The sequence below is a fragment of the Eriocheir sinensis genome, chromosome 55 (assembly GCF_024679095.1).
Source record: "Eriocheir sinensis breed Jianghai 21 chromosome 55, ASM2467909v1, whole genome shotgun sequence".
NCBI classification, from domain to species: Eukaryota; Metazoa; Arthropoda; class Malacostraca; order Decapoda; family Varunidae; genus Eriocheir; species Eriocheir sinensis.
In genome coordinates this window covers 2900311-2926927 of record NC_066563.1, presented here as the reverse complement: position 1 = coordinate 2926927, position 26617 = coordinate 2900311, and the positions used below count along the sequence as shown (strand labels likewise).

Here is a 26617-nt window from a genome sequence, read left to right as displayed (position 1 = left end):
AGGACTCGGTAAATAACTTTTTAGATGAGACATTTCCTAGCTGGTCTGTAGTATCCTGTGTACGCTAAGACAGAGAGGCAATGTGGCTATTTACAAGCCATGGCACTATCTCTTAATGGTCTGTGACTGTTGTGGACGTTGTCAGAATAAGGCCATGTTGAACACAGAAAGACCGTCTGTTCAGGCCCTCCATGCCACGTTGCCTGCCGACGGAGGCGATAAACCGCAGGCCAGACCACAGCGAGACGTGCAGGCCAAACAGGCTCTTAGGAAACCGTCGCCTCTCACACCAGGAGGAAGCGTTAACCAATCACGAGTGGTTGTTAGATCGTAAGTGGATCCTTTTGTTCGATGGTTTTCTGTATCCTTACCACGTTGGCTTCCTTGGTTCAGATGTCGTGCAGTTCAAGAATTCTCCTTCAAAGGATATGACATTGTTTGTTTGGATAGAGTTGGTGGCGTCTGCGTGGGTGGTGGTTGAAGGAGGGTTGTGATGGTGGTGGGTGGAGGGGACTACGGCTGCTGCGGGGGACGGTGGCGGATGGAGATGAACAACAGCCACAACAACACAGTGCGGCTTCTCACGTGGCATAGGCGCGGCAGGTGTTGGCTGGGAGGAAGGTGATTCTCGAGCTGCTCTCCGGAGTGAATGAAAGCCAGCAGACGGTCTTTAGGCGTGGCGGCGGAGTGTGTGTTGTGTTGGGGCTCAGCGAGGTGCCTGGCCGCCCGCCAAGGAGGAAGTGATGTCATGATGGTATTATTGAACCCACGATTCGCACCTTAGCTCACGGGAGGCGGAGGAGGAACAAAAGGGGAAAGGGTTAGCTTGAAAATCGGCGGACGTCCGTTAATTATGTTTAGTAAAAGTTGTTTTTTATCTCTACAAAAAACTGGAAATTGCGAAAATATGCATAACGAGAGACCAGTGATATTGCGAACATTAGAGACGGATGAAAGAGTCTAGACAAAAAACATCCACTTAGAATAACGTTAAACAAATCTACCAACAACAACAACAACAACAAAATGAGTAAGGCAAAGACAGTAACGCGGAAAAGCTAGAACTTTAGCGTTAAAAAAAAAAAAACACACACAAACAAACCAAAGCAACATGAAACCAAGTAAAAACTAAATCCTAAGACGCTTAACTGAAAGGCGTAAATATTTGCATGTTTAGAAAGAAGGAAAAAGATTCACAACTCAAGCAACGGTAAGCAAACAACAACAACAAACAAGATAAAGAGGACGGCTTAAGACGCACGAGGAGACGAAAGGAAACCCACCACAGCCTGACCCGCGACCCCTGACCCAGTGTGTGTGTGTGTGTGTGTGTGTGTGTGTGTGTGTGTGTGTGTGTGTACCTTCCGCCTGCACTGCACCTGTCTGTACCTTTGCGGCGTGTGTCTCTGTAGCCTCATTTTCTCTTCTGTAATTAACTCTCACCTGCCTCCATTCTCTTTAATACCTCTCTTTACTGTCGTTCATCATTACCCTCCTTCCTCTTTACTCCTCTTTACTCTCATTATCTTTTCTGTCATTGCTTCATTATTTTACTTTCATTTTCTTTGCTGTCATATCTCTTTACCTGTTAATCGCGTTTGCTTTCATTCCAGTTTTTTTTCCGATATTTCTCGATCTTATTATTGTTACTTTTATTTTATTTTTCTGTCATTCTTCTATTTTCATTCCGATTTAAGTTAATTCTCTGTACTCTCATTTCTCTTTCCCTTATTTTTTTATCCCTTTCTCTTTAGTCATTTCTCTAACTTATTATTGTTTATTTTTTTTTTACGGTCATTCTTCTATTTTCATTTCGATTTAATTTAATTCTCTGTACTCTCATTTCTCTTTCCCTTATTTTTTTATCCCTTTCTCTTTAGTCATTTCTCTATCTTATTTTTGTTACCTTTATATTTTTTTTACTGTCATTTTTTCTATCTTCATTTCGATTTAATTTAATTCTCTGTACTCTCATTTCTCTTTCCCTTATTTTTTTATCTCTTTCTCTTTAGTCATTTCTCTAACTTATTATTGTTTCTTTTATTTTTTTTACTGTCATTCTTCTATTTTCATTTCGATTTAATTTAATTCTCTGTACTCTCATTTCTCTTTCCCTTATTTTTTTATCCCTTTCTCTTTAGTCATTTCTCTAACTTATTATTGTTTCTTTTATTTTTTTACGGTCATTTTTCTATCTTCATTTCGATTTAATTTAATTCTCTGTACTCTCATTTCTCTTTCCCTTATTTTTTTTATCTCTTTCTCTTTAGTCATTTCTCTAACTTATTATTGTTTCTTTTATTTTTTTTACTGTCATTCTTCTATTTTCATTCCGATTTAATTTAATTCTCTGTACTCTCATTTCTCTTTCCCTTATTTTTTTATCCCTTTCTCTTTACAGTCATTACTTGCTACATTAAGTATCTCCATTGTCATTCTTTTTATTGCCATCCCTCATTATCTTCAATCCTCTTTCTCCGTTTACTTTCATTATCTTTATTATTTATGCCTTCATTACTATTTAGCTGTTTAATATCATTCTCTTTACCACCATTCCTCTTTTTATTTCCTACTGTATATATTTTTATCTTTACCCTTTATCATAATTCATCTGTATTTCTTTATCTTCATTATCTTTACCATCACTGCTCTTTACCTTTCATACTGTAATTGTAGCTTTGCCTTTCTTTCTCTAACTATATCACTCATCTCTACCTTTCTTCCTGTATCTGTAACTTTGCCTCTCTTTCTCTGTCTATATCTTTACTTTTATCTATCTCTTTACCTTCATGCCTCTTTTGTCTCCGTCTGCCTTTTTACTCTCATCTCCTCTTTCTCATCCTTCGCCACCCAGCCGTCGGGGAGGCACGCAGGGGACGAGGATGTTGTGGCCCAGACTGACCCCGCGAGAACAGATTATAAAGCGTCGAGGGTAAGAGCGAGAGGGTGATTATATCTCTCCGCGCCGCCTGGAACGAATTTTTAACCACAGGGACGGAAAACTCGAAATATTTCCGTAATTGTCCGCAGGTAACCACTTATCATACCGCTTCTAACTCCCCCGCCCCATTTGCATTTTTTACCGTTGGTGACAAGGGAAAATAGCAGGCTTTTAGGGAGAAAATTGCGGGTGGTGGTCGAGGAAAAAATAGTTTAAAGACAAAAATATGTAATAGACGAAATAGGAGAAAGTACGGCTCGTAGAAAAGATAAATAAAGGTTTATGGCGTAACGCTTACCATAGGCAATGTTCGTGTAGGTCAGAGAAGGGCAGGAAGGCGTAGGTTAAGGTACGGGAGGGATGCAAGTGGTCTCAGGTGAGGCAGGAATCTGAACAACGTAGCAACCCTTTGAAATGGGACAAGGGTCATGGCGGATGGAGTATCTGTAGGAGGGGAAAGAGCGATGATACAGTTAGTCAAGGAAGGCGGAGGAGAAAGATGAGGCGAGAAAGCCGGGAATCTGAGAGGAGGAAAGGATACACCAGGCAGATGCGTAGAACTTCCAGGAACAGAAAGATATCGGCGATCCTCATGATGGTGTTACTTGTGCTTGAGGCTGAAGGAGGTGCTGGGAGCGTGCAAGTCATGTGGATGCAGCTCGATGGCCAGGGAGGAGGGCGAGGATGGCTGCACGAGGAAGGAGAGGGAGGGAGGGAAGCTGGTGTCCACGTGGTTGGCTGTGAAGGATCCTAGCGGGTAAGGATGTACCTCCCTCCCTCCTTCCCTCCCCATGTCCTTACTTCCTTACATCCTGGTTCTCACTTCACAAACACATTGAATCCTCAGCATATATCCTTCGGGTATTGCCTTTGGGTGCTGAGTTTTTCGTAGATGAGCCTGCGGAGCTTAATACAGCACCATTACGTGTGCAGGGTGTCAGACGGCGGCGCCTTAATCAGCACGTGTGTGTGTGGCGAGTTCTGGCAACACTGTAATCCAGCACCCGTGAGTTGCTCCTTCCCAGCACATGAGTCACCCGTGGCGGCCTGACCCACACCGCCAGCATCCATTTTACTGCATTTTTATATCCCTCTCGTCGTGTTTCTCTCCTAAAGGTGGGATGGAAGTGTGTGTTACCCTCCGGCGCTGCCTCGCTGGCGTTTATATTAAGATTAGTATATGGGGCTGGCGTCACCCTCGTGTACAGGTTGCATATTGGCAGGTCGTAATTCGTTGGCCAGTTTGAAAAGTCTGAAAAACGTTCTTCGGGGCAGGTCTTCCCGCGCTTTCCCAAGGTGCTGTCCTGACGGCTTTGTGGCGCCCGCCGCCTGCGCCTCGGCTCACGTCGCGTCACACCCACGCTGTGGCTCAAAACAAGTTCATGTATATCAATCAGCCGTCTGTTTGCCCGCACCGCACGGGCTTGTAACGGAACACTTTCCTGCTCTCTTACAGAGGTGCTAAGCTCAAGGAATCAATTTTCTCGCCCAGCGAAAGGGGATATTCGTCTAGATGCAAAACAAGGGGGGGAGGGCAGACAAACAGGTTGGGTGTTTTTTTCCGGCACACCCCACGCCCACACGCCACTTGCCTGGCGGGAAGCGGAGGTGCCGCGTTTAACAGTGTGTCAGGTAACACAAATATTAGAGGTGCTAATGGTAATGCAGCGTGGGTCACGTGCCTGTCAGTTTACTGTCACGGCTGGGGGATGGAGGAGAGGGAGACCTGATGCACTGATAAGCGCCTGACAGTTGGGCAGACGGCGGCTAAGTAGCCCTCTGTGTACACATGTGACGGGGCGGCGTTGTGCTGGCCTGCGGTGGTTCTGGGGAGGGTGACCGAGGGGAATGTGGGAGAGAACGGATGGGCTGCGTGGGGGAAGAGGGAGGGGAAAAGGGTCGTTTAGGTGAGTTAGAGAAGGCACTAAGAGGGTGAGGGAGAAGAAGGGCCTCGGGCCCCAGCGTGGTGGGCCCGTTAAGGGGGTGGGGGGGGGGGGGGGGGGGTTGGTAACCGTACTCAGTCATAACCAAATGTCAAGAGATGTTCAGCAGAGAGACTGAGGAATGTTTACAAGGCAAGTCTGACCGACGCTCAGCACGAGACGACAGTTCCCCATCGAGGGACGCGACCTGTGGCTCCTAGGTGGGGCTGGGCAGGGAAATACAGGCTTGATTGAGGGAGTCGAGGCTGAGGAGAAAGGCAAATGCTCGACAAAGGAACTCTTGAACATCAGCCACGTGGCAGCGCCCCGTCATTTTGTTTGGTTAGCTGACGGCCTGTGACATGTGGCGCGAAGGGCGGCCTTGCCAACACCATTTTCACCTAATACTGCCGCCGTTGCCGCTACTACCACTACTACTACTAGTAATATACTCTTGAAAACATCAGAAGTCGATGCATAACCGATTCTTAAATAGAAGTCATTAATAAAACTCGAAACTGACATGAAAACTAAAGGGAGGCAAGTCAAGAAATAAAACAATGAACCTCAGGCGTCTTCACGTTTGTCATTTTTCCGTTCCCCCCTCACGCCCTCGCCGGTGCGTGTGAAGGGTGGACGTGTGTATCGTGTCGGCTGGTTTTGACGGCCTTGACGGTGTAAATAGAAGGCATTGACACTAGTGGGTGAGAACAGGCGATGAGTGACCTTTTCAGTGGACTCTGTAACCAAACATACGAGTCTTGGCGAGGGAAAGTAAACAGAGACATCCTTGTTCGGGGGAGTGTGCGTGGAGGCTGAGGGGCTGGCTGTCCTTCCCTCCCTCCCCTCCTTCAGCCCTTCTCTCCTCTCTAGCGCCTTCAAACTATCCTGCATTCTTTCCTCGCTTCCTCCTTTCCTTTCTTCTCTCCTCTCTAGCGCCTTCAAACTATCCTGCATTCTTTCCTCGCTTCCTCCTTTCCTTTCTTCTCTCCTCTCTAGCTCCTTTAAACTATCCTGCATTCTTTCCTCACTTCTTCCTTTCCTCTTGTTTCTTCCGACCATCCTACTTTCCTTCTGCCCTTCCTTCTTCCCTCATGTCCCCTCCTACCCTCCTTTCTTTGTTCTCCTTTCTTCCTTCTTTGCCTCATGGTCATTTCTACCACTGCAATTCTTTCATGTGTCCCTTATCTTGTTCTTTCCTGCCCTACTAATTTCCTTCTTCCCTGCCTTCTCCTTTTCCTTTCCTCCTTCCCACGTGGTCATTTCTACACTTCTTACTCTTCCTCTTCCGTCCTTCCATCCTGTTTTCCTTTCTTCCACGGTTCCGTCCTCCCCTCCCCCACCACCACCATAATTCCCCTCAAGTGTTTTCCTTCTTCCATCTCTCCCTTTCCCCTTCCTACTTCTACTACTACTATACCTGCCTTGTTCGAATGTTCTTACAAGGTAGTACAGTCTCCTCTAGCTGTTTGTGTGTGTGTGTGTGTGTGTGTGTGTGTGTGTGTGTGTGTGTGTGTGTGTTTAGGGTGTGGCTGGCCCCTGTTCCTTGACTGTGCTTGCAGGTGCCAAAACATCGCGTCAGTGCACCAGGTATACTCTCTCTCTCTCTCTCTCTCTCTCTCTCTCTCTCTCTCTCTCTCTCTCTCTCTCATCAGCACAGCATCTTTAAAACCACACAATTGCAGTTCGTCTTTTTGTTTTTTAATTCTTTCCTTTCCTTCGTCTTTAAAGTAGTCCTCGCATTTTTCGCTTCCTCGAGGGCCGGAGTATGTAATTTTACCACCTTCAGAATTTCCAGGTGTGAGAAAATGACTCGCCACGGGCCACTAACCACCTGATAGAAAGGAGAAGATGTTGTCTCATTAAGATTTCCTGACGCATTTCACCTCGAGCGTCTCACCAGCAGATTTTTCTCGATTCTTTTCCTCTCGACTCAATTTTTTTTCGTCAGCACCATTTCACTTTACTCCCGACTTTCTCTGGGAGTTATTGGGTACTGCAGAAGGGAGAGGGAGAGGAGTTGTAGTGATGTAAAGGGTGGGGATGTTAAGTGCCCTCACCGTGCTTCCCACCCACCTGCCCCCTTGGTCTGCTCGTCGCCCACCCACTGTCACCCGCCCACTGAGACTCACTTAACTACTGTGCTCCGTTTGTGGTCCACTAATTACATGCCTGGAGACCTTTTAAATGTTCCTTGTTCTCTTTCACTGATTCTCTTTTCTCTCCTACCTCCTGTTGCTCCTCCTCCTCCTCCTACTACTACTACTACTACTACTACTACCTCTACTACTATCACAGCAGCTGTTTCTACCACGACAAGTCGCCCTGAATCACGTCTGTCATGTCTTCGCCTCACACACGTCACAGCGACACACTTTCCGTTCCGGTGTCACGTTTCACTCTGCGTCCGTGAGATGAGATGAACTATTTTACCGCCTCACACCTCACCTTCTCTCTCTCTCTTTCTCTCCATTGGCCGTCACTGCGGGCGAACTGCCTCTACTTGTTGACAGAAATACACCCTTGGCAGGCTTACGTAAGTTGCCTAGTCATCTATATACCATCGTGCTGTGTATCTTTAATCCAGGATCCATACCTTTCCACGTCTACTTGTGATTCGTTTCGTTGCCAGCCTTATTAATGTTATGTAATGGACCTTCTATCAGGTTATAAGGAATTGGATCGTTTAACATGGCATCTCATTCTCTGTATAAGACTTTGAGGGATAAGCTATGGGTTGTATTACTTGGGACGTATTCCTGTACGGTGCTCGTGAAAGGTCTGAATCCATACTAACTCACAGAAGCTCCATATACGTACAGCCTGACCTGTTGTGTGTGTTTATGTGTATGTATGTGTGCATCAGTGTGTCTTGTTGCTGGGTGTCTCGCGTGAGTGCAGTGAAGGGGAGGATGTCCGCGAGGGGTCCACAAGTGTCGCGCGCACTCTGGTTAATAATAAAATACATGAAAATAGTAGCCAACCGAAGGGGTGCAGCTGAAAATAACCTTCCCTTGAATGCATTTCTGCTTCGAAGCTATTTGATGGAGTTGAACGAGTGGACCCAAGATATCTGAGGGCGTATCTGGCAAGGAGGAGCTTCGGTGATTGTCGCAGCATTTCCGTTTCACCTCCATCAGGCGGACTTCATCGAGTTGATTAAAGATATTGCAGTAGTGTTTAGGAGAAGCTGTAATAGTTGGGCGTCAGTGTTGCTTGTTCAGTGCTGCTTCCTTGGTACGTATTGTTTTAGTAGTAGTAAGTACGTGTTGTTATTGTTGAAGTAGAATTTGTCGTTGTGGTTGTGATAAGGGATATAGTAGTGATAGGGGGAGCAGTAGCAGTAGTAGTTGTTGTTCTTTAAGTGTAATTTGTAGTATTGTTTGCTGTGGTAGTATTTAGTAGTAGTAGCAGTAATGGTAGCATTCATAGTAGTGTAAAAGTAGTGGTTGTAGTAGTAATAATGTTAATAGCAGTAGGAAGAGTAAAAATAGTAGTAGTAGTTGTGGTGGTAGTAGTAGTAGTAGTAGTAGTTCATTCAGATAAGGTTGTACGTATTCACAATCGACGTCAAGGGAAGGACGAAAGCGCCAGGGAACGTTGTGTTTACAAGGCTCGGGACAGCAGTGTTACCTTTACTGGCCCGGTGCTGCGGTCACGTTACCGGCGCACGGGACGAGAGGAGCGCCGCGTCAGGCCAGCGTCGGTGCCTCCCTCGGTAATGGCTCAGTAAATACTTTGAAACACACTGATGAGTCCGTGTGTATTGCTCCAGGAGAGAGAGAGAGAATGTAATTTGTCGTACTGGTAATTGGGAAACGTTTCAAGAGTAGTAGTAGTAGTAGTAGTAGTAGTAGCAGCAGTAATAGTAATAGTAGTAGTAGAATTAGGAGGAGGAAGAGGAAGAGTAGGAGAAGAGTTGCAAGGATAAGAGAGCCCAGCGGACCATCCTTGTGCTGTAACAGGGAGGAGTAGAAGTAGGAGGGGAGGGTGGAGCAGGAACTTGCTTGGGTGTTGCGGGAACTGTAGGGCGGGGAAGTGTTGGGGAGGGCTGGGGGCATCGGGGCGTGGAGGGCGTGGGCGGGGTCGCAGGGTCACGGCCAGCCAATGAAGAGCTTTGCCTTGAGGTGTCTTGCAGGTTACTTTAATATCCCACACCTCACGTCGCGATGTCATTCTTCTCGCTCATATTTTATTACTGCGCAGAGAGAGAGAGAGAGAGAGAGAGAGAGAGAGCATGTTCTCCCCAGACAGGGAATGACCTCCGTCGAAGTTATTGTCTCCCATTATGTTTCGGGGGGACCAGTTAGCTAACCTCTCTCCCTCTTCTCCCTTCCCTCCATCCTCTCCCTTCCCTCCCTCCTCTCCTTTCCCATCTTCCCTTCACTCTTCAAGCTTTTCCATTATCTCTCCCTTTCTCCTCAGCTTCTCATTCATCTTCCTCTCCGCGTCTCCCTCCCGCCGCCCCTCCCACTTAACCTAACATTATTTTAGTGAAAGTTGTGCCCATAGTGACCCGATGGCCTGAGGGAGGGAAGGGAAGGGGTGGAGAGAGAGAGAGAGAGAGAGAGAGAGAGAGAGAGAGAGAATTGGATTGCTTGTTTCTCCAACTTGACGTTATTTAATCCCACAGGTGCCATAGAAATTCGGAAAGGCTTGCGTAATGGATGAGAGAGAGAGAGAGAGAGAGAGAGAGAGAGAGAGAGAGAGAGAGAGAGAGAGATGACTCACCAAGCCAAAACATTGACCAAAGTTACTATATGGAGCGTCAAAACGATGCCCTTTTCGATGGTGTAAGTACTGGCTCAGGAAGGGAAGGTTTTAAGCCCTTTTTTGGCCTTTTCCGTGTAGGGCGTGGCAAGGAGGGGTCGGAACACAGCCTTAAGAGGGACGTAATGTAGGCTCGCGGGGAGGAAGGTTATCAGAGGGAAGGAAAGGACAAGTTAAGCGAGGGAAAGGTAAGGTTAGGGTGGTCGATGTCTAACATTCTACATATTGAGGCACAGGAAATGGGGAAGGAAAGGGGGAGGAGAAAACAACCTAATCACACCAACCTACCATCGGCTAACCCAGGCAGACCTTACTCAACCTAATCAATCCAAACAAAATCGAAACCAAGAAAACTAAACCAGATGCAACACAGCCTACCCTAACCGAGCCAAACGAAGCCAAACCTAACCTAACCTAACCAAACCCCACTTGACCTAACTAACTCGCTAAAGTCTTGTGTAAAGGAAAAGGAACATCGAAGGAGGGAAGGAGAGTACAAAGTGGAGGGAAAAGTAGCACGGAAGGAAGGAAGGAAAATGGAGAGAGTAATCCAGTTTGCTACGAAATTGACGTAAAATAAAAGTACGCAAATGTAATGAAGTGTTTCAGACTCAGAAATACTAACACACTGATCAGTTTTGAGTACTATGAATCATACCAAAGACTGCAGCTTCTGTTACATAACGACAGGCAGGCCAAGATGAAAGTCGCTGATAGCCATGATGTATTGCCCCTCAAGATTCGTTCCCTGACAGCTGAATTTGATGCTATTCACTGATAAATTGCGCTGCTCGGGTGGCCATATGATTGTCTTTTATTTATTTGTTTACTTTTTGGCAGCCCAAGGACCTAACAATAAAAAAATAAGATTCGCTTATGATTCTGCAAAGATTTATAAGATACAGAGAATTTATATCAATTTACTTATTAATTTGTTTATTTTCTTCTTTTTTGTTTTACTCTTTTTTTATATTTGTATGTGTGATGATGCATCGTAAGTAACATGGGTGACGATTCTAATGAACTTTTCTTTCTTTCCAGGTGAGGGTCCGTGAGAAGGTGACAGGTGGGTGCCAGGTAGGCCGAGCTGGGCCGTGTTTGGGCAGAGCAGATGGCGACGGAGAAAAAATGTGTAGAATGATAAGTGGGGAGAGAGAGAGAGAGAGAGAGAGAGAGAGAGAGAGAGAGAGAGAGAGAGAGAGAGAGAGAGAGAGAGAGAGAGAGAGAGAGAGTTTTTACATTAATTATCGATAAGAGTATTCATGTCATATCTATAGCATATCAGTTGCGTCAAGAACAGTCTAATATGAACGTGTGTGTGTGTTTGTGTGTGCCATTTTCTAAGGCTCAAGGACAGTGTTTCTTTTTTATCTGGGTCGCTTCGAACCCTCCAACCCTGAATCACCGGCGCCCGTCGTGGCTGACACTGTGCCTCAGGTCTCGCTCAGGCAATGTAAAGTATTGAAAGGGAAATATGTTGATCTCGAATGTTGTGCCGATTGTTAGAATGACTTTCGCTGGGGGGGCTGAGTCGAGCTCGTGTAATTATGTTTCTTAAAGCGTAGTATCTTTATCGGCATGTTCTGTATCGTGTATTATTTGGATGACTGTCGCTTGAGGGAGGGGGGAGGTTAGTCGAGTTGTTCTGAGTCAGGCATGTGTCGCGCCACGGGCTTGTGGAATAGTTATCAGCAGCGAACAGTGAGGTCTGTGTCGGCAGCGGCGGTGAGTCACTCGGCATGATAAGGGAGAGGTTTTGTCGGTGATGATGAGTGGTTTTCGGTGTGATCAGAGCTTAAGAAAGTATCGGACCAGTCTCGAAACTAGTCTTGACAATAATTAAATATATTCCTCTTTTTTTCGTAGGTGCAGCTTGTTGCGTTTTATATATATATATATATATATATATATATATATATATATATATATATATATATATATATATATATATATATATTTCATTTTTATTTTATTTTATTTTATTTTATTATTTTTTTGTTTAATATCAAGCATGTCTCCTGTCATCGGAAAAATGTGACTTACTCTTCAGATTTGATATGAAGTTTGATAAGTTTAGAATATTCAGTTTGTTGTCCTTGGACGAAAGAAATGTTGAACGCTGAATTATGCAAAACACAGTTGTTGAGAATGATTCATTACCAGAGAGAGAGAGAGAGAGAGAGAGAGAGAGAGAGAGAAGGGGGGGAGGGAGGCCGGCGCCACTCCGTCCACATTTCCTGCAACACACCGGGATCAATTGCATGCATGAGCCTGGCTGGTCATGCGTGGTCTGAGGGCGTGGTCACCCCGATACCTTGACACGGGAGGAGCCGCGGGAGGCGTGGGTGTGGCGGCTCGTGTGACTGCCTGAGGGCGTGGCGAGGGTGTGTCACGGGTGCCTGTAAGTCAAGCCGGGACCTGCATGATTGAACACTGCAATTAATTCGTTATATCCACTGTTTACGAGTTGACTACAGAGATGTAATTAAATGTATCTCGTTGGGGACGTGAGGGGAAGGTGAGGTTGTCCAGTACTCAGGTAAGGGGATAGGTGTAGAGGGGAGGGATGAGCTGCTGTCACCATTATTCACCCCCTACACCTGTCTGTCACCTGTTCATCTCTCTCTCTCTCTCTCTCTCTCTCTCTCTCTCTCTCTCTCTCTCACACACACACACACACACACACACACACACACACACACACACACACACACACACCTGCCCCAGTCTCTCGTTCATTTTCAGAGTGTTGAGTTGATTGTGTTTTCCCCTCCGCGTAATAAAAACAAACAGGCAGACAGGGTTATCAGTCGGGCGGAGGGGAGCGGCTATGTGACGGGGACCGGAGGACGTGACGGGCGGGGAGCAGCGTCACTCACCTGCTGATGGGCGGGGAATCACCGTTTTAGTCTACTGTCCGATCTACCACGCCCTTCTTTTTGTCATGTATACGTAGGCGGGGCTGAGTTTTTTCTACCTTTTCATTGTTTTTACCGTTTTTTATTTTTTATTTTTTATTTTTTTTATTTTTATCTATCACATTCATTTATTTGTCTCAACATCCGCACGGGCAATGTAAAAATATAAGAAATTATTAACTTTACCTGAATTTCGTTGATCTATCTTTTGGCTCACCGAGTTCACTCAATGAGATAACGAAAATGATATCACCCGTCAATCAGCGTGTCTCCCCTGCGTTTGATGGTAAGCACCTAACCCGCTCCCGCATGTCTCTCCTCATCCTTAACTTAGCCTCTGTGGCCCTGTAAGTGAATCCAGTGGTATTTACGATCTTAAAGCTCGAAAGAAAAGAAATGACCGGTTGCAGACCATCATGCAACTACTTTGTTCTCCCGCTACCCTTCAGCTAAGATAACTCGTCTTTAGTTAGAGTTGATATTGTTTCTTCGCCTGGAGGCATTGAATAAATAGTTATCATCAGAGAGAGAGAGATGGTGGTGGTGGGAAGATAGAGGTATTTATCTTCCTCAAATAACCCTCCTTGTCGTGATAATGAGGCGCTTGGGGTCGGAGGAGGAACCACTCGCTGGTGGAGGGGCGGGAGGTGACACTTGGCGATGTGCACGGCTCCTGTGTAGTGCAATCGTCATCACCTGTGCCTTTTGTGCGGGCTGTATCTGATGATAAATCATGCAGAGGCCTCGTGGGAGTACCCTACGGCAACGAGGCATTAACATTGCTTCTGCAGGCGATGCACCGACTTTTGTTTTCACAGGTATTTCACGCGTCGGAGTCCCTGCCGTACACTACGATTGTGACATCTAGATTTTTTTTTTCTATCCTGCATGTCTAAGCCAAAGAAAGAGAAAAAAGTTAGTGGGCCCGGTGGGAGCGGTAGCATGAAGCAGCACCGCCAAGCGGCGCGCGTCGCCGTCAGCACCACCAGCCGCGTGGTCTCCGTCGCCCCGCATGAACGCAGGATCATTATCGGCCCCAACGGCCGCACGCTGCACAAGCTGTTGACGAAGCACAGCGTGCGGATGAGCCTCAGTCGCGGTGGCCGAGTCACCGTCCTGGGGCAGGAGCAGCGCGTGGCCCACGCCGTGGCTCACATCTCTAGGCTGCTGGGGTACGCCGCCCTCGGCACTAAGGAGCCTATGCTCGCTGTCCATAATTCTTTCCTGAAGGGACACGCCATCCGCAGCCGGAAGGTTCAGTCTCATACAGAGAGCCCTCCGCTCGAGGATTCGTACGTGGCTCCTATGAAGGAGCAGTGGACGAAGAAAGAAATGCTGCGGGCCCTGGGCAGGCGTCTAGGGGCGGCCATCAGGGGGATCCTGGATTTCGTGACAAGTCTCCCCTACCCCTGAAGTCTGCTGCTGCCGTCTCCAGGACAGTTTGCAGCTCATGCTTGCTTTTACTTCTCTTTACTTCTTAGTACCTCTTCACTAAGTCAATATCGAGATACTTCATTGAAAATATCTCATTTATTGTCCGTACACGTATTCCGTGAATTTTATGACTCAATGCCATGGTTATGTTATCATTGGCTATAAAATAATCAACATTATGGATACTAAGAGCACAAATGTGTGAGCCAAATATTGAACAAAAAGTATAGATTGTAATTTATCAATCAATAGACTGGCGACGAAGGCGGAGGCGGAGGGAGAGAAGGATGAGAGGAACGTCATTTTCTGGTTAACCTCCCGCTTCCCGGTCGCCGTAAGGTTGCGTGGAGGCTGTAAACGTTTCCATGGTGATGGAGCACCTTTTGCCGCTTCCTGCCAAGCTGTTCTCACCTGGGAGCCGGTCACCTGCGCCGGCACGGGCGGAGGGTGGAGGCGAAGACTCGTGGGCGGTTAGCCACACTTTAGTACGGTGTTTTAGCGGCAGGTAATACTTCGTCATTTAAGGGAAAGAAAATAACGACAAAGAGCATATTACGTCTTTCAAGGTGAAAAAATAGCGGCGGACGATGTCATTTATTTTATTTACTTGAAGTTCCTTCGTTTGTTGCATGACGAAGCAACTGCAGGCGTGAACTGAAATGTAGCGTATATAATATTATGTCCTCGAGGCTCGTGCTACTAAACATACGCCTTGACTTCATCTTCCACCACCTTCCTTCCGTCTCAAGGAGGTAAATACCGATCAGCAATAAATAATTTAAATACCAAAGTAATGTCAGACACGATCGTTCTAAAAGTATATGTAATTTTTAGCCATTCTTAAATGGAAGAGAGTAAGTAATGCCTTGCATGCATCCTTCATGAGAGAGAAAAAAAGTTTCGTAATATATGATACGATGCGATGGTCTGTGGTGGCCGTAAAACTTATCAGCGTCTGGGATGAAGGTGTTGGATTACTGAAACAAGAACGTTCACTGCAGAAGACATTTTATAAAATCTTTGATTTTCTGTATGGATGGTGAAATATGATTGATAGATTTTTCCTAGATCTACGATTTCATAATTATTCAACTTTCTGCTGTTCACTCTGAGTCTGAAACTTAATCACATACACGCATTTGATTAACCGGTGATGAAACAGCCCGTCATATGGAAACCATGAACTTTTAATATGCGATGTAATTGGTTGACGAGGTACTAATACACATTATTTTTACGGGAAACGCCAGAGCACGCGGATATTGTCGGCATATGTTTTTATTAATACGCTGGAATGGGGCATTAACACGGCATGGCGAGGGTGCGTGGGTGGCGGCAACGAGGGAGGGATGGTGGGAGGGGGTAGAGGCGGTCGGGTCAGCTATAAGGACTATTGTTGGTCGTGAGGAAGTAAATGAGAGGGCATTGCTGATGGGCCTTTATCCTGAGCAATCTTCAGTTTGGTCTCGATGCCTTTCATGTGCTCCTGTTCCTCATTTGCCTCATCACGCTCTTGTACCATCACGTCACTGTCGGATAAAAGTTGCGTTTCTGCTTATCATCCTCCTCTTGTATTGTCATCTATCGGCATCACTTCTGTCATTACTTCGAGTCCACTTCCCCGTCACTTGTCCGTTTTCTTCCTCATTATCTCTCCATTGCCTCTCGTCCCCCTCGTCTTTTAGTCGCATCTGCAGCCCTCGTCCTGTCCCTCCCGCCCCTCCTCGCCGGCCGGCTAATGCGTGTGGTTGCAGCAGTGACTGGGATAATTGCTGTTCACCGGGGCGTGGAGAGAGAGGGAGGGGGAATGAAGGAGGGAGAGAGGCCAAAAATGAGAGGGGGGAGCACACGCACCCACGCTTCCCTCCCCCAAACCCCCTTCCCTCTGCCGTCCTCGGGCCCACTCGCTGCATTATCGTCACTGCCACCGCGTCCCATCAGCTCTATAAGGGAGCAATGGCCGCGGGGTCGCTGGACTTACGGGGAAAAAAATTGTTTTCCCTTTGGAGTTGCGTGCAGATGACTGACATGATGGTTCAGGGAAGCGTAGGATGATTAGATATTCTTCTTTTTTTATAATAATTATCACGTGGCTCCTAAATGTGTAATTTATTTGTCACATGAAATGCCAACCGATGGGTATAAAAGAATGACATTGATAGACTCCAGCGTTTAGAAAGAGGAATTATTTATCACGCCGCGCTCAATCACTTGATTTTTCTCCTTAAAACATTGTATTAGAATTGTTCTAATCAAGAAGAAGATTTACCAGTTCACCCGCACACGAAATACAAATTTATGGGTATAATAAACTGTGAAGAAACTTTCAACGTTTAGGAAGACAGGAATAATTTATTACTTCACGGTTCGTTATATGATCCTGCCCATAAGACTGAGTGGGACGGGGAGTGCCTCGAGTCCTTTCAAGGGTGGCACTCACGCGAACCTAATGGCAGAGTGGACGAGCTTGAGTGACCGCGGGCTCACAGCTGTATGTCCAAAGACCTTGTAACCCCCGATCGGGTCGAGCAACCCTGGACCTTCCCTTCGCCAGATGTCTTCGTCGGAAAGGCCGCAAGGGGGCCGGGGTGACGGGCGTGGGTGAGCTAAGCCGACGGGATGCTCGATCAGCGGGACGGAAGGCGAGGGTGGAGAAAGAGGAGGAGGATCTGGATAAAGGAGGAACAGAAGATGGTGCAAGAGCTGGAGAAGGCCAAAACTGAAGCTCGAAGACAAACACAGGATTGGTAGGACAGGTGATAGCAGAAGTGGAGGAAAAGGAAAGGATTTGGAAAGAGAACGAAAGTATGAAATAACTAGGCTTGGATAGAATAGAAAATGGCGCAAGAGCTGGAGGAAAATGAACCTTGAAAAGAGAAACACAGTAATCGTAGAACAGGAGATAGACGAGGTGGAGGATTAAAGGAAGGTTCCAGGATCTGAAAAGCGAAGGAAATAGGATTAGGAACTAGGCTTCGGTAGAGCCAAAGAAGATCCAAGAACTAAGCAAGGGACAACATGAGACTCAAAGCAAGTAATATAAGGATAGGTCAGAGGACATAGGAAAAAACTGAAAAAGAAAAAAATATCAAATAACTGAAAGAAAGGAACACACAAGGAAGAGGAGTGATAGGACAGAAGAAAAATGTCAGAAACTCTTAAAGGAAAATTACCAAATAGTAGAAGATGGAAGAAGCAAGGAAGAGTAGGACAAGAAAAATGGACGGAAAAAGGCTCATAGAAAAAGAAAGTCTGGCTGCTATGGGGAAGTTCTTGACCGTAATGGGGACAATAAAGGCAGCTGCCGGCCGTCGTAGGGAAATACCTCACAACTCCCTAAGATACTCTGCCCCGTGGCCGCCGCTCGCCCTATTCACTCTCCGTCATGCCCACAACCACGGCGGAAAAGCGAGACATTATCGCCATTCTCAGTGGGAGATAATGGCTTGCGGATGTCTCGGTCGGGTGTGAAGGAAGTTGTTGACGTATCTGAGTCGTTCCAGAGTGACTGAGTCTCATTCTCCCTCGCCCACGCTGATGCGGGTGGGTTCGAGGCCTTGAAATGACGGTAATCTGGCGGCTCGCGACCCTCCCAGCGCCCGGCGGGTTATAAAGATTTTTTTTGTTGCTGAGAACTGGCTTGGGATAGTGTGATTTACGTTATATAATGTAGATAAATCGCATGTCCTTGAAGCATCAAACAAGGTCCTCTCTGTTGGGTTGTAAGACGAATAAAGAACAGCTGAGGGATCTTATCTTTAGTTACGTGAGGGCATTGTGACCAACCACTGATATTGACTGATATTACGACCTACCTTTGTATTCGTATAATTCTCGTGTGAATGGCAACCACGAATGTTATCACACTCAAAAATATGTATCATTTTTTTCCTTCAAACTTCGGTTGTCCTTTGTCATCTACCGTTTTACTCTTTGATGAATGTAGAATAATGTTCCCAGACTCCCGGCCGGCCTGCGTGGGGTCTGCTGTGTGTTGAGGGGAGGAGAGGAGAAGGGCGGACACGCCATGGGCTGAGCTGGGCGGCGCGACCACCCTCATTGAGTACGGACATACCTGCGAAATCCAAGGTGTGAGAGGACGCAGGTGTTGGAATGTCCTCGTTGAATTTGCCGCCTTTCTTTCGTTGCTTCTCAGAAGGACGCGCCGGACACTGAAATACCAGATCTGCTCGTCAATCCGGTGCCTTGCGCTAAAAAAAAAAAAAAACTAGCTATAAGCAGAAAAATAAAAATCAGTCATTTCCATATACTTTTACTTTCTTATTCAAACAGCGGTAGTTTTTCATTACTTTTCACTGAGTCGTACCAGATGCAGCCAATCATTGCAGAGCATTTCTTTAATATAAGGACTCACTAAAACCACACAAAAAGAAAATCCTAAAAAAATATAGAAATCCGTATCAAGTATATTTGTTGTTCATCGTTTCTGGCATCACAAGAAATAGGGAAAAACATCAAGTTCTGGCTTAGAGTGTCGTATTCGGCGTCTGAAAGAAAATATATATACAGAAAATAAATGAAGCCTGTATTAAGTTTCGCTGTCGTTTATCTCGGTTGTGGCGTGTATCGGTCGTGTTGTGTGGCGGTGAGAAACGTGGGCGCTATCATGACCCATCTGTCCCGCGGCCCGTGTATCTGATGTGGCGAGGCTGAGAGGGGCGAGGGTTAGCAAGCAGGGCGGGCCGCGGGCTGGGAGGTAATGGTGAGTATTCATTTACCTCGTGTATTCGTGACGGGCCTTGTGAGGGGATATTTGTGGGGGCGTCCTCCTAAGCCTCTCGGGAAATTATCCTTCTGAGTGGCGGTGCTTTGGGCTGATAAGAGAACGCTAACACAGGGGCTTGCGGGGTATGGCTCAGTTTAGTTCGGAATTCGGATGTACTTTACTCTTTGAAGGCTTAGTTATCATAGTTACGCCTCTCTCTCTCTCTCTCTCTCTCTCTCTCTCTCCCCCCCCCATAGGCCACCAGGAAGCTCCCACGAAAACTTGTCCCCGTGGAAATTGCGTGTCACGGCTGCGTGTCCCTCTGACCTCATCTATCAAAGACCTGAACATTGATGCAAATTGATGAGCGAGAAAAATGCCAATATGCATCCGCTTCATGGGTAATCACGATCACCTCGTAAAGTATTTCGATGTTTTGGGTGTTTGTTTTCTGAAGAGACATTACGTTACTTTGGGGGAAAAAAATCAAGTGCACCACGGAAAAGGAAGACTTGAGAGGGGGTTGGAGCGGAGGGGTAGAAGAGGGGAGAGTTGGCCTTCCGGATGTTGTATCGAAAGATTAAGTGTATCAAAGTGATCACGGGTCGGCCAGGCAGAGGCGGGGGGGCGGTGTGGTTCTTTGTTGTGGGTCCCGTCCTCTTTCACCCTCCAGCTACGCCGCCGCCGCCGTCGCCGCCCCTGATGGAAGATAAACACATGGACGGGAGTAACAACACGCCTAATATCCGCCCCTTTCAGCCGCCGAAGCCCAAATCACAATTTAAAGAGGATTACTGCTCATTTTTTTCCCCCGCCGGCAGACCCCATTCCGCCCCATCCTTTAGGCCTCCACACCCCGCGCGTCGAGCCCCTTCACGGACCTCCTCCCGCGGAAAATGAACCCCGATTAGGTCCAGCTGCCGCGCGCCGCCGGATTAGAGTCACGCATATGTTAAGTTTAACGAGGTGGTGCGTCCAATCTTTTAACGACACCGAGCTGCCCTCAGCCACACCCACGGAGTTAGTAAAGTTTTCCAAGGGTCTGCTGCTTAGACGTTTGAAGGATCGTTCCCGGAGGCTTGGTGCGAGATATCTTTCCCTGCAGCCTGATTGCATAATGTGTGGCCCCAGCTGTTGAGGTGCGAGGATTAAGTCGATAAGATCCGCATTGATCGCGAGGTGGGAGGGCGCTGGTGGGGGAAGGGTGCTGCTGTTATTGCCCTTGGTCATGGTGGTGATGGTGGATGGTTCGAGTGATGGTGGTAAGTGAAGATTAGCATTGTAGAATGTCCAAGTAACCAGCATAGAAACCATGAGAAACCTACCCTCGCACGTACACATTGCCACTATCTGAGCAAAACAGCTTTGTTATAAACGTGTTGACAAGCACGATCTTTGTCTAATGCTTTTATGATGCCAAAGGCGGCCTGTCTGATCATTTGACGTGTTAGTGACGAAGGAAAGGTGAAGGGATCAGCCATGTAGGACAGGTGTTTGTGTTGGGAATTACGAGGGTCATGATAGTGATTGAGAGTCGTGGTCAGGACGTGATGGGAGGAGCTTAATATTGTTGATGTGTTTGGAGACAGTGATAAGACATTTGGTCGATGAGATTCATGTTAATAAGATTTTGTTTAGCTGCTTTTCTTATAAAAATGAACTTTGTTTATATACAGATCCTGATTAAAGTGTGTGTGTGCGTGCGTACGTGCAGGTGTGCCTGTGTGTGTGTGTGTGTGTGTGTGTGTGTGTGCGCGCGCTCGTAACGTTTCAACTTCTTAACTTTTTAACACCATCGCCAAAGCAGCATCGGAACCTAAATTCTTCTTTTCCTCTTCAGGAACCCCAAAGCTCATCGGGCAGCGAGTCTGATGATGAGCCGGTGAACAAACTCCGTCGGCTGTCCACATCATCGGCCTCCTGCGGCTCAACATCGGGGTCCTCCTGCCCACCCTCTCCACGCCCAGTCACTCGCCATTACCACTCTCGCCGCGCCAGGACGCTGCGCTGGTCTGCCGACGACTCCAGCCTCTCAGAAGGGGGCTCCTACATCGAGGTGAGTGTTGAGGCCCCGAAGAGGCGTATTCGCATCGCCTCCACGGCGCCGCGAGCTTAAGATTGAGGTGTTTGCTTTAGCTTTTAAGTGTGGGAATGTTCACTTTCCTAATTCCCTTAAAACAGGTGTAGTTACGGGGAATTAGAGATACACACACACACACACACACACACACACACACACACACACACACACACACACACACACACACACACACACACACAAAATTGTACTCATTTCACAGACTCAACATTCAGTTTTTTTTTTCTAATGAAGCCCAAAATGTCCCAAATCAATGGGATATTTTGGGGTGTACCTTCACATACACACACACACACACACACACACACACACAAACACACGAGATAAGAGATAAGAGATAAACGGTCTACACAACCAACGCTCAGGCAGACTAGTGTAAGGTGTTGCTGGGTGCCTGGTCCCACCACCGCCTCGGCCCGGCTGTCTATGTCTACTGAGTGTGTCGAGCCGCGGGGGTGGTGCCAGGCCTAGCTCGGGCTGGCACAAGTCTAAGGATGCATTGGGTTGGCACTGAGCCGTCACACTTGATCCAACACTCCTGGTTCACCTCTCTCCCTCCTCACCTGTTGCACCTGGCCGTCGCCGCTTCATTAGCACCTCCACCGCCCTCCCCTCCACGACACAACTGCTTGCATTTTCTGCTTCACTCTCTCCTCACCTGCAGTGCTGAGAGCGTCATGTGTATCACTCAGCTTCACCGTCTTGGGGCTTTCCCTTCTGATAATTGGTTACTCAACGATTAGGGAGTCTCTCTCTCTCTCTCTCTCTCTCTCTCTCTCTCTCTCTCTCTCTCTCTCTCTCTCTCTCTCTCTCTCTCTCTCTCTCTCTCTCTCTCTCTCTCTCTCTCTCTCTCTCTCTCTCTCTCTCTCTCGTCTAATTTGTTAATATTTTTTCCCCGTTCTTTATCAATGTTTACTTAGGGAACTACTCTATTCTTTGTCATTTTTTATACTTCTATTACTCTCTTCTCTAAAAGCGTTCTGTGTTTTCTTATTTGTAAATTGTATAAATACGATAATCTCTTCATCTTCTGTAGTTTTTTTTTTCTTCCAGTTACATAAGTCATGCTTTTCGCTACTCTTCTCCCTGGTATCACGTGGCGCCCTTCTTTCTTCTATCCCACGTTCCTCCTCTTTCCCATTCCTTTGGTCCGTCTGTTCCTTCTTTTTGGGGCTTGTCAGGACAGGGAAGTAATTTCCTGCACTCAACCGTCTCCATTTCTCCCTCACTCTGTCCCAGCCCTCGCCGGCAGTCTCGGGCAGCAGCCACATACAAGTTCAGGTAAATCTTTCGTCAGTATGCTGTTGCATCACCCTCCCACCTAATCATCAACAGTCCCTGTGCATGAATCCTGCTTGCTCTCTGATCTGTCAAGTCTCTTGCCTCATAATACTGAGGAGTAAACCCTTAATGAGTTGTGCTCATATAAGGAGTCACTTTGCATGCCTTAATATACCTGCATGTCTAGGTCATAGTGCAGTTTGTATTTTTATTGTTTGGAGCTCGTCCATGGTCAAGCACGCTCAGAGGCGAGTGTTGACAACTGTGATAAAGGAGATAGCGAGGTGGGTGGTGTGTGCATGTGTGTCAGAGGGCGAAGGGGCTGCTGGGCGTGCGTGAGCTGCGACACGATCGCCACTGATAAGTTGTGCCTATGCTCACAGCGGCTCAGTGTAGTCACAGCCTTCCAGGCCAGTGCCCCGTCGTCTTCGCTCCTCTGAGTTGTATTGCTTAACTGCAAAACCACATCAGATATGTCTGCCGCCTACAGAGATCTAGCTTCCTTGGTGCAGTTTGCGTGCATGCTCTATGTATGTTGTAACGCTAACACACAGTTGTTGGTGGAAGTCTTGCGTGTATCCGGATGTATGTATGGATGTGGATAGCTGTCTCATACCGATGACGTGCTTTGTTTACATTACGTAGTAAATGATTTGTGTGCGTGTTTACAGGATGATTACGTGTGTGTGACCGAGACCTCGGCGGGTGGCCCTGTGTCTCCTCCTCCCTGCCTGGGCCCGGAGCCAATGGTGATTGAGACTGACCAGCAGAAGCAACAGGTGAACATCGACGCCGCGTCAAGTCTTGACTGCGACACTCCAGACGGGGCTGACCAGAGCAGCAGCGGCAGTGCGGCATCAAGTACCCAGGACCAAGTCATGGTGGGGAGTGTCGGCCTGAACACAGTGCGCGCTCGCTGTGGTGAACCTACGACGCCTGCTGATATCCTCGCTGACGTTAATATGATCCACAATACCCACAAATCCTCCACCACCGACACCACCACTGGCCCGATAGAAGGAGAAATGGAAAATATGAATCAAGTCAACGGCAACACGCTGGTCGGATCTCCGGCGACCACCGAGGACTCGGGCCTCAACCTGAGCTCCTCTCTGAACGAGATGTCGGCCAGCAGTGAGGTCAGTGGCGTGAAGGACTCCCCCTCTAAGACCAGCTGCACAAACGTTGAACGACCGTCGCCTAACTGTGCCATCTACGACTTCAAGCATCAGGACACCGACACGGAGGAAGCCTCTACCAACACCCACACTACTACCGCCACTGCCGCCTGCCAGGCCAACCTGAACCTGGTGGAGGGTGACCCGGCCAAGAACAGGCTGTACCAGGTGCGGCGGCGCAGCATCAGCACGATGCGCCGCGAGTCAATCCGCACCAGACTGGAATTCAGCTGCGATGAGGAAGTTGATCACGAGGCGCTGCAGAAGATCATCGATTCGGCTGTTCCTGAGGACCTGGACTGGCTCAACTCTAACATGTCCAGCGACAACGACCTAAGTGGCACCGAGGAGGAGGTCGTAGCACACGAACATATGGACACCGGCAGCGATGGCGGCACCCCAGGACAGCAGCAGCCCCCTCAGGTGGAGCAGCACCCGCCACAGTACCCTGAGGCCCAGCGCTCCATCAGCAAGGAGTCCCTGAACCTGCTTGTGTCAGGTGCTGAGCGGCTGGTGCGGGAGCCAGTGGAAGGCGATGACCCGCCGCCGCTGGTGTCCCCGCGACCACACCTCCAACTGCAGCTAAACTCCAGCCTGGGGGGCGCGGCGAGCAGCAAGCAGGCTCGCGTCAAGCAGTGGATTGCCTCCCAGCGCCGCGAGGCCCGCATCTCTGCCTCCTGCGTCCAGGACTCGTGCGATGCTTCAGGTGAACTGACAACAGGCGAGAGCGACGTGGAGTCTGCCTCGTCTGACGATATGGACGCCTCCACCGCCACTCAGCGAGCCACCTCCACCAAGGGCTCCCTCAGGGGCTCACGTGATCCCTTGCCCTCCACGGACAACACCCCCACCACGGAACGCACGACCTTGTTCCCTTCATTGGTGGACTCCTCCCAGCCTAAGGTAAACAAACACGAAGCCGAGTAAATAATGAGATAGTTTCAATACCTTTCCCACTTTTTTCTTTGCTGTGATGAGGTATAACAAAGTCGTGTAATTTTACACAGGTGGTTCTGCGTAATCGGAAACGGCGTTCAGGTGAGCAGCGGCCGCTGAGCGTAAGTGAACTGACGCAGCTGGCTTCCCGTATGGACCAAACGCCGACCTCTGTCTCGGAGACTGCTCTTCACTGCCTGATGACGGCAACGCCTGAAACACCGACCAACGACAACCAGGCCTTGTGAGTATACCTTTTTTTGTGACACACACACACACACACACACACACACATACACACACACACACACACTCTCACACGAGTGAGCAGAACCTTCCTACTGGTCACGCCAGACTGGCCGTCAGCCTCACCCGGAAGTGCGTGAGGCTGGCCGGCTGCGAGGAGGGGAAGGGGGCGGCGCCGCGGCGTGCAGCATTCACTCCCGCCCAAGCCTTGACGGAGGACGTTCAGTGACCCGTTTTGTGGCCATTGTAAAACTGTGGCTATGAACTCTTCACCATGAATAGAAAAAGCAAACGTTTGAATAAAAAGTGATATACTCGAGCAAAAAATCCAAAGCCTTTTCCTCCTGAGTGTGAGTCGTCAGCAGCGAAGCGCAAGTGATTGTCTGTATCCAGAGCCTGTCACTGCCACGCATACCGCCAGCCTCTCTGTCAGGCCAGAAATTTCTTCCCCAGATTCTGCTCTCACCCTCTGCTTGGCTGGCGGGAAATTGGTGCGGTAGAGGGCTTGTGGTGGCCTGGATGGCGGCGAGGCGCGGCTTGCACAAGGTGAACGGCGGAAAGCGAACAGAGAGTAGAAAGTCACATCCACAATACATACCTTTACTCTGAGTCACGTAGGAGAAGTGACACCTTGCTTCTCTCTCTCTCTCTCTCTCTCTCTCTCTCTCTCTCTCTCTCTCTCTCTCTCTCTCTCTCTCTCTCTCTCTCTCTCTCTCTCTCTCTCTCTCTCTCTCTCTCTCTCTCTCTCTCTCTCGTTTTCGGTATATACTTCTGCGTAGAGATCTGCTAAATATTGTCCCCGTGCCATTAATGTATACGAGAAGACCCACACAATGCCTATCCGAAAAAGCCAGGGCCTCTATTTTCAGACGCTTCCGACTCTCCTAACAACTACCTCCAAAGGCCACAAAGGACATTAGTTGGGTTCTCATGAGTTCTTTTCACATTCATGGTGCAGAAGTCTTGTCAAACTATCACTAGGCTTATTAAACTACCTATGGAATTACAAACACAACCTCTAAAAGCCTTGTCGGTATAGGTTTGTTAGCCCTGAAATGTTTGTTAATAGGGCCCAGAGCCGTCCCTGCGTCCGTAGCTCCCCCGGCATCATCATCTCACGAGTGGAGGCTGCGCAATGCTGTGAAAGTGCCTGACCTGGACTCACTAATCACCGCTCTCTTGGGCAGTTCTATATAGGCCGCGCGCGGTCTGTTTGCGCTTGATGTTTTGGCCCTACTTTTGAGATCATTTTCCTATACGAAGTGTCGAGAGATGTGTTTATTAGATGAGGGAATGTCGCTTTATTAGATAAGGTTTTGATCACGCGGTGGAAAAAACATTAACATGGCGTAAGTAAATATTGATTCACGGGGACGTTGTATGAGTGTGTGTGCTTCCCAAGACTGTAAACACACCCACTAAATACACAAAAATACACACACGCAAAAAAATTAAACTTCCAATATCATGAATTAGAACGAGCATCACCACACCTCACCCCCACGTTTTATCTTCTGCAGCGGGGCAACCACCACCTCCCCCAACACCACCATCACCTCCACCACGGACACCGCCATCAACAGCTCCCCGGGTGATGCCACAACCACCACCATCACCGCACCTTCCCCCGCCACCGCCGCAAGTCTGGCTAACATGACGAACTCCACCACCATCACCACCTCCATCGCTTCGTCAGGGCGCCACTCCCCCAGCAGCTGCGCCACAGGGTCCCTCAGGAGAAAGAAGACGAGGGCTCGCAGGAAATCCAATCTATCTCAGGTGAGTAACAGTAAAAAGATATGGTCTAATACTCATAATGTCTTGTCAGTCCTTTCATGCTTATCTTTATGCTTTCCAACTTCTTAATGTAGGAGTTAACACATGTCTGCACCCTCTCATGCTCAGGCTTCATCCTACATTATTTTGTTCTTCGTACCAAATTGTCATGGGGGGGGTATCAAGACAGCCCAGGGACTAAATTGACATATCCCATTTGCTCTTTGTTATATCAGCAGCATGTTATTGGCATTCTCTCTCTCTCTCTCTCTCTCTCTCTCTCTCTCTCTCTCTCTCTCTCTCTCTCTCTCTCTCTCTCTCTCTCTCTCTCTCTCTCTCTCTCTCAACCTAAAATCTCCGTCTTTTTGTTTTTGCTGTAATAGATGTGTCC

General features: G+C 47.9%; 1 protein-coding gene across 4 annotated transcripts in view; it reads left to right on the top strand.

Moving 5' to 3' along the window:
- Positions 1-26617, top strand: part of LOC126983895 (klarsicht protein-like) — a 132494-nt gene that overhangs the window by 67404 nt on the left and 38473 nt on the right. Inside the window, exons 1-6 of one of the 4 annotated variants that reach the window (XM_050837075.1) lie at positions 10683-10699; positions 20552-20767; positions 22049-22090; positions 22762-24171; positions 24276-24448; positions 25971-26229. In XM_050837075.1, the coding sequence (XP_050693032.1) occupies positions 22837-24171; positions 24276-24448; positions 25971-26229 (1767 nt within the window). In that variant the 5' untranslated portion in view covers positions 10683-10699; positions 20552-20767; positions 22049-22090; positions 22762-22836. Of the gene's footprint in view, positions 1-10682; positions 10700-20551; positions 20768-22048; positions 22091-22464; positions 22621-22761; positions 24172-24275; positions 24449-25970; positions 26230-26617 lie in introns of those variants that run through there. The other 3 variants (XM_050837072.1, XM_050837073.1, XM_050837074.1) reach the window with 3 other exon arrangements.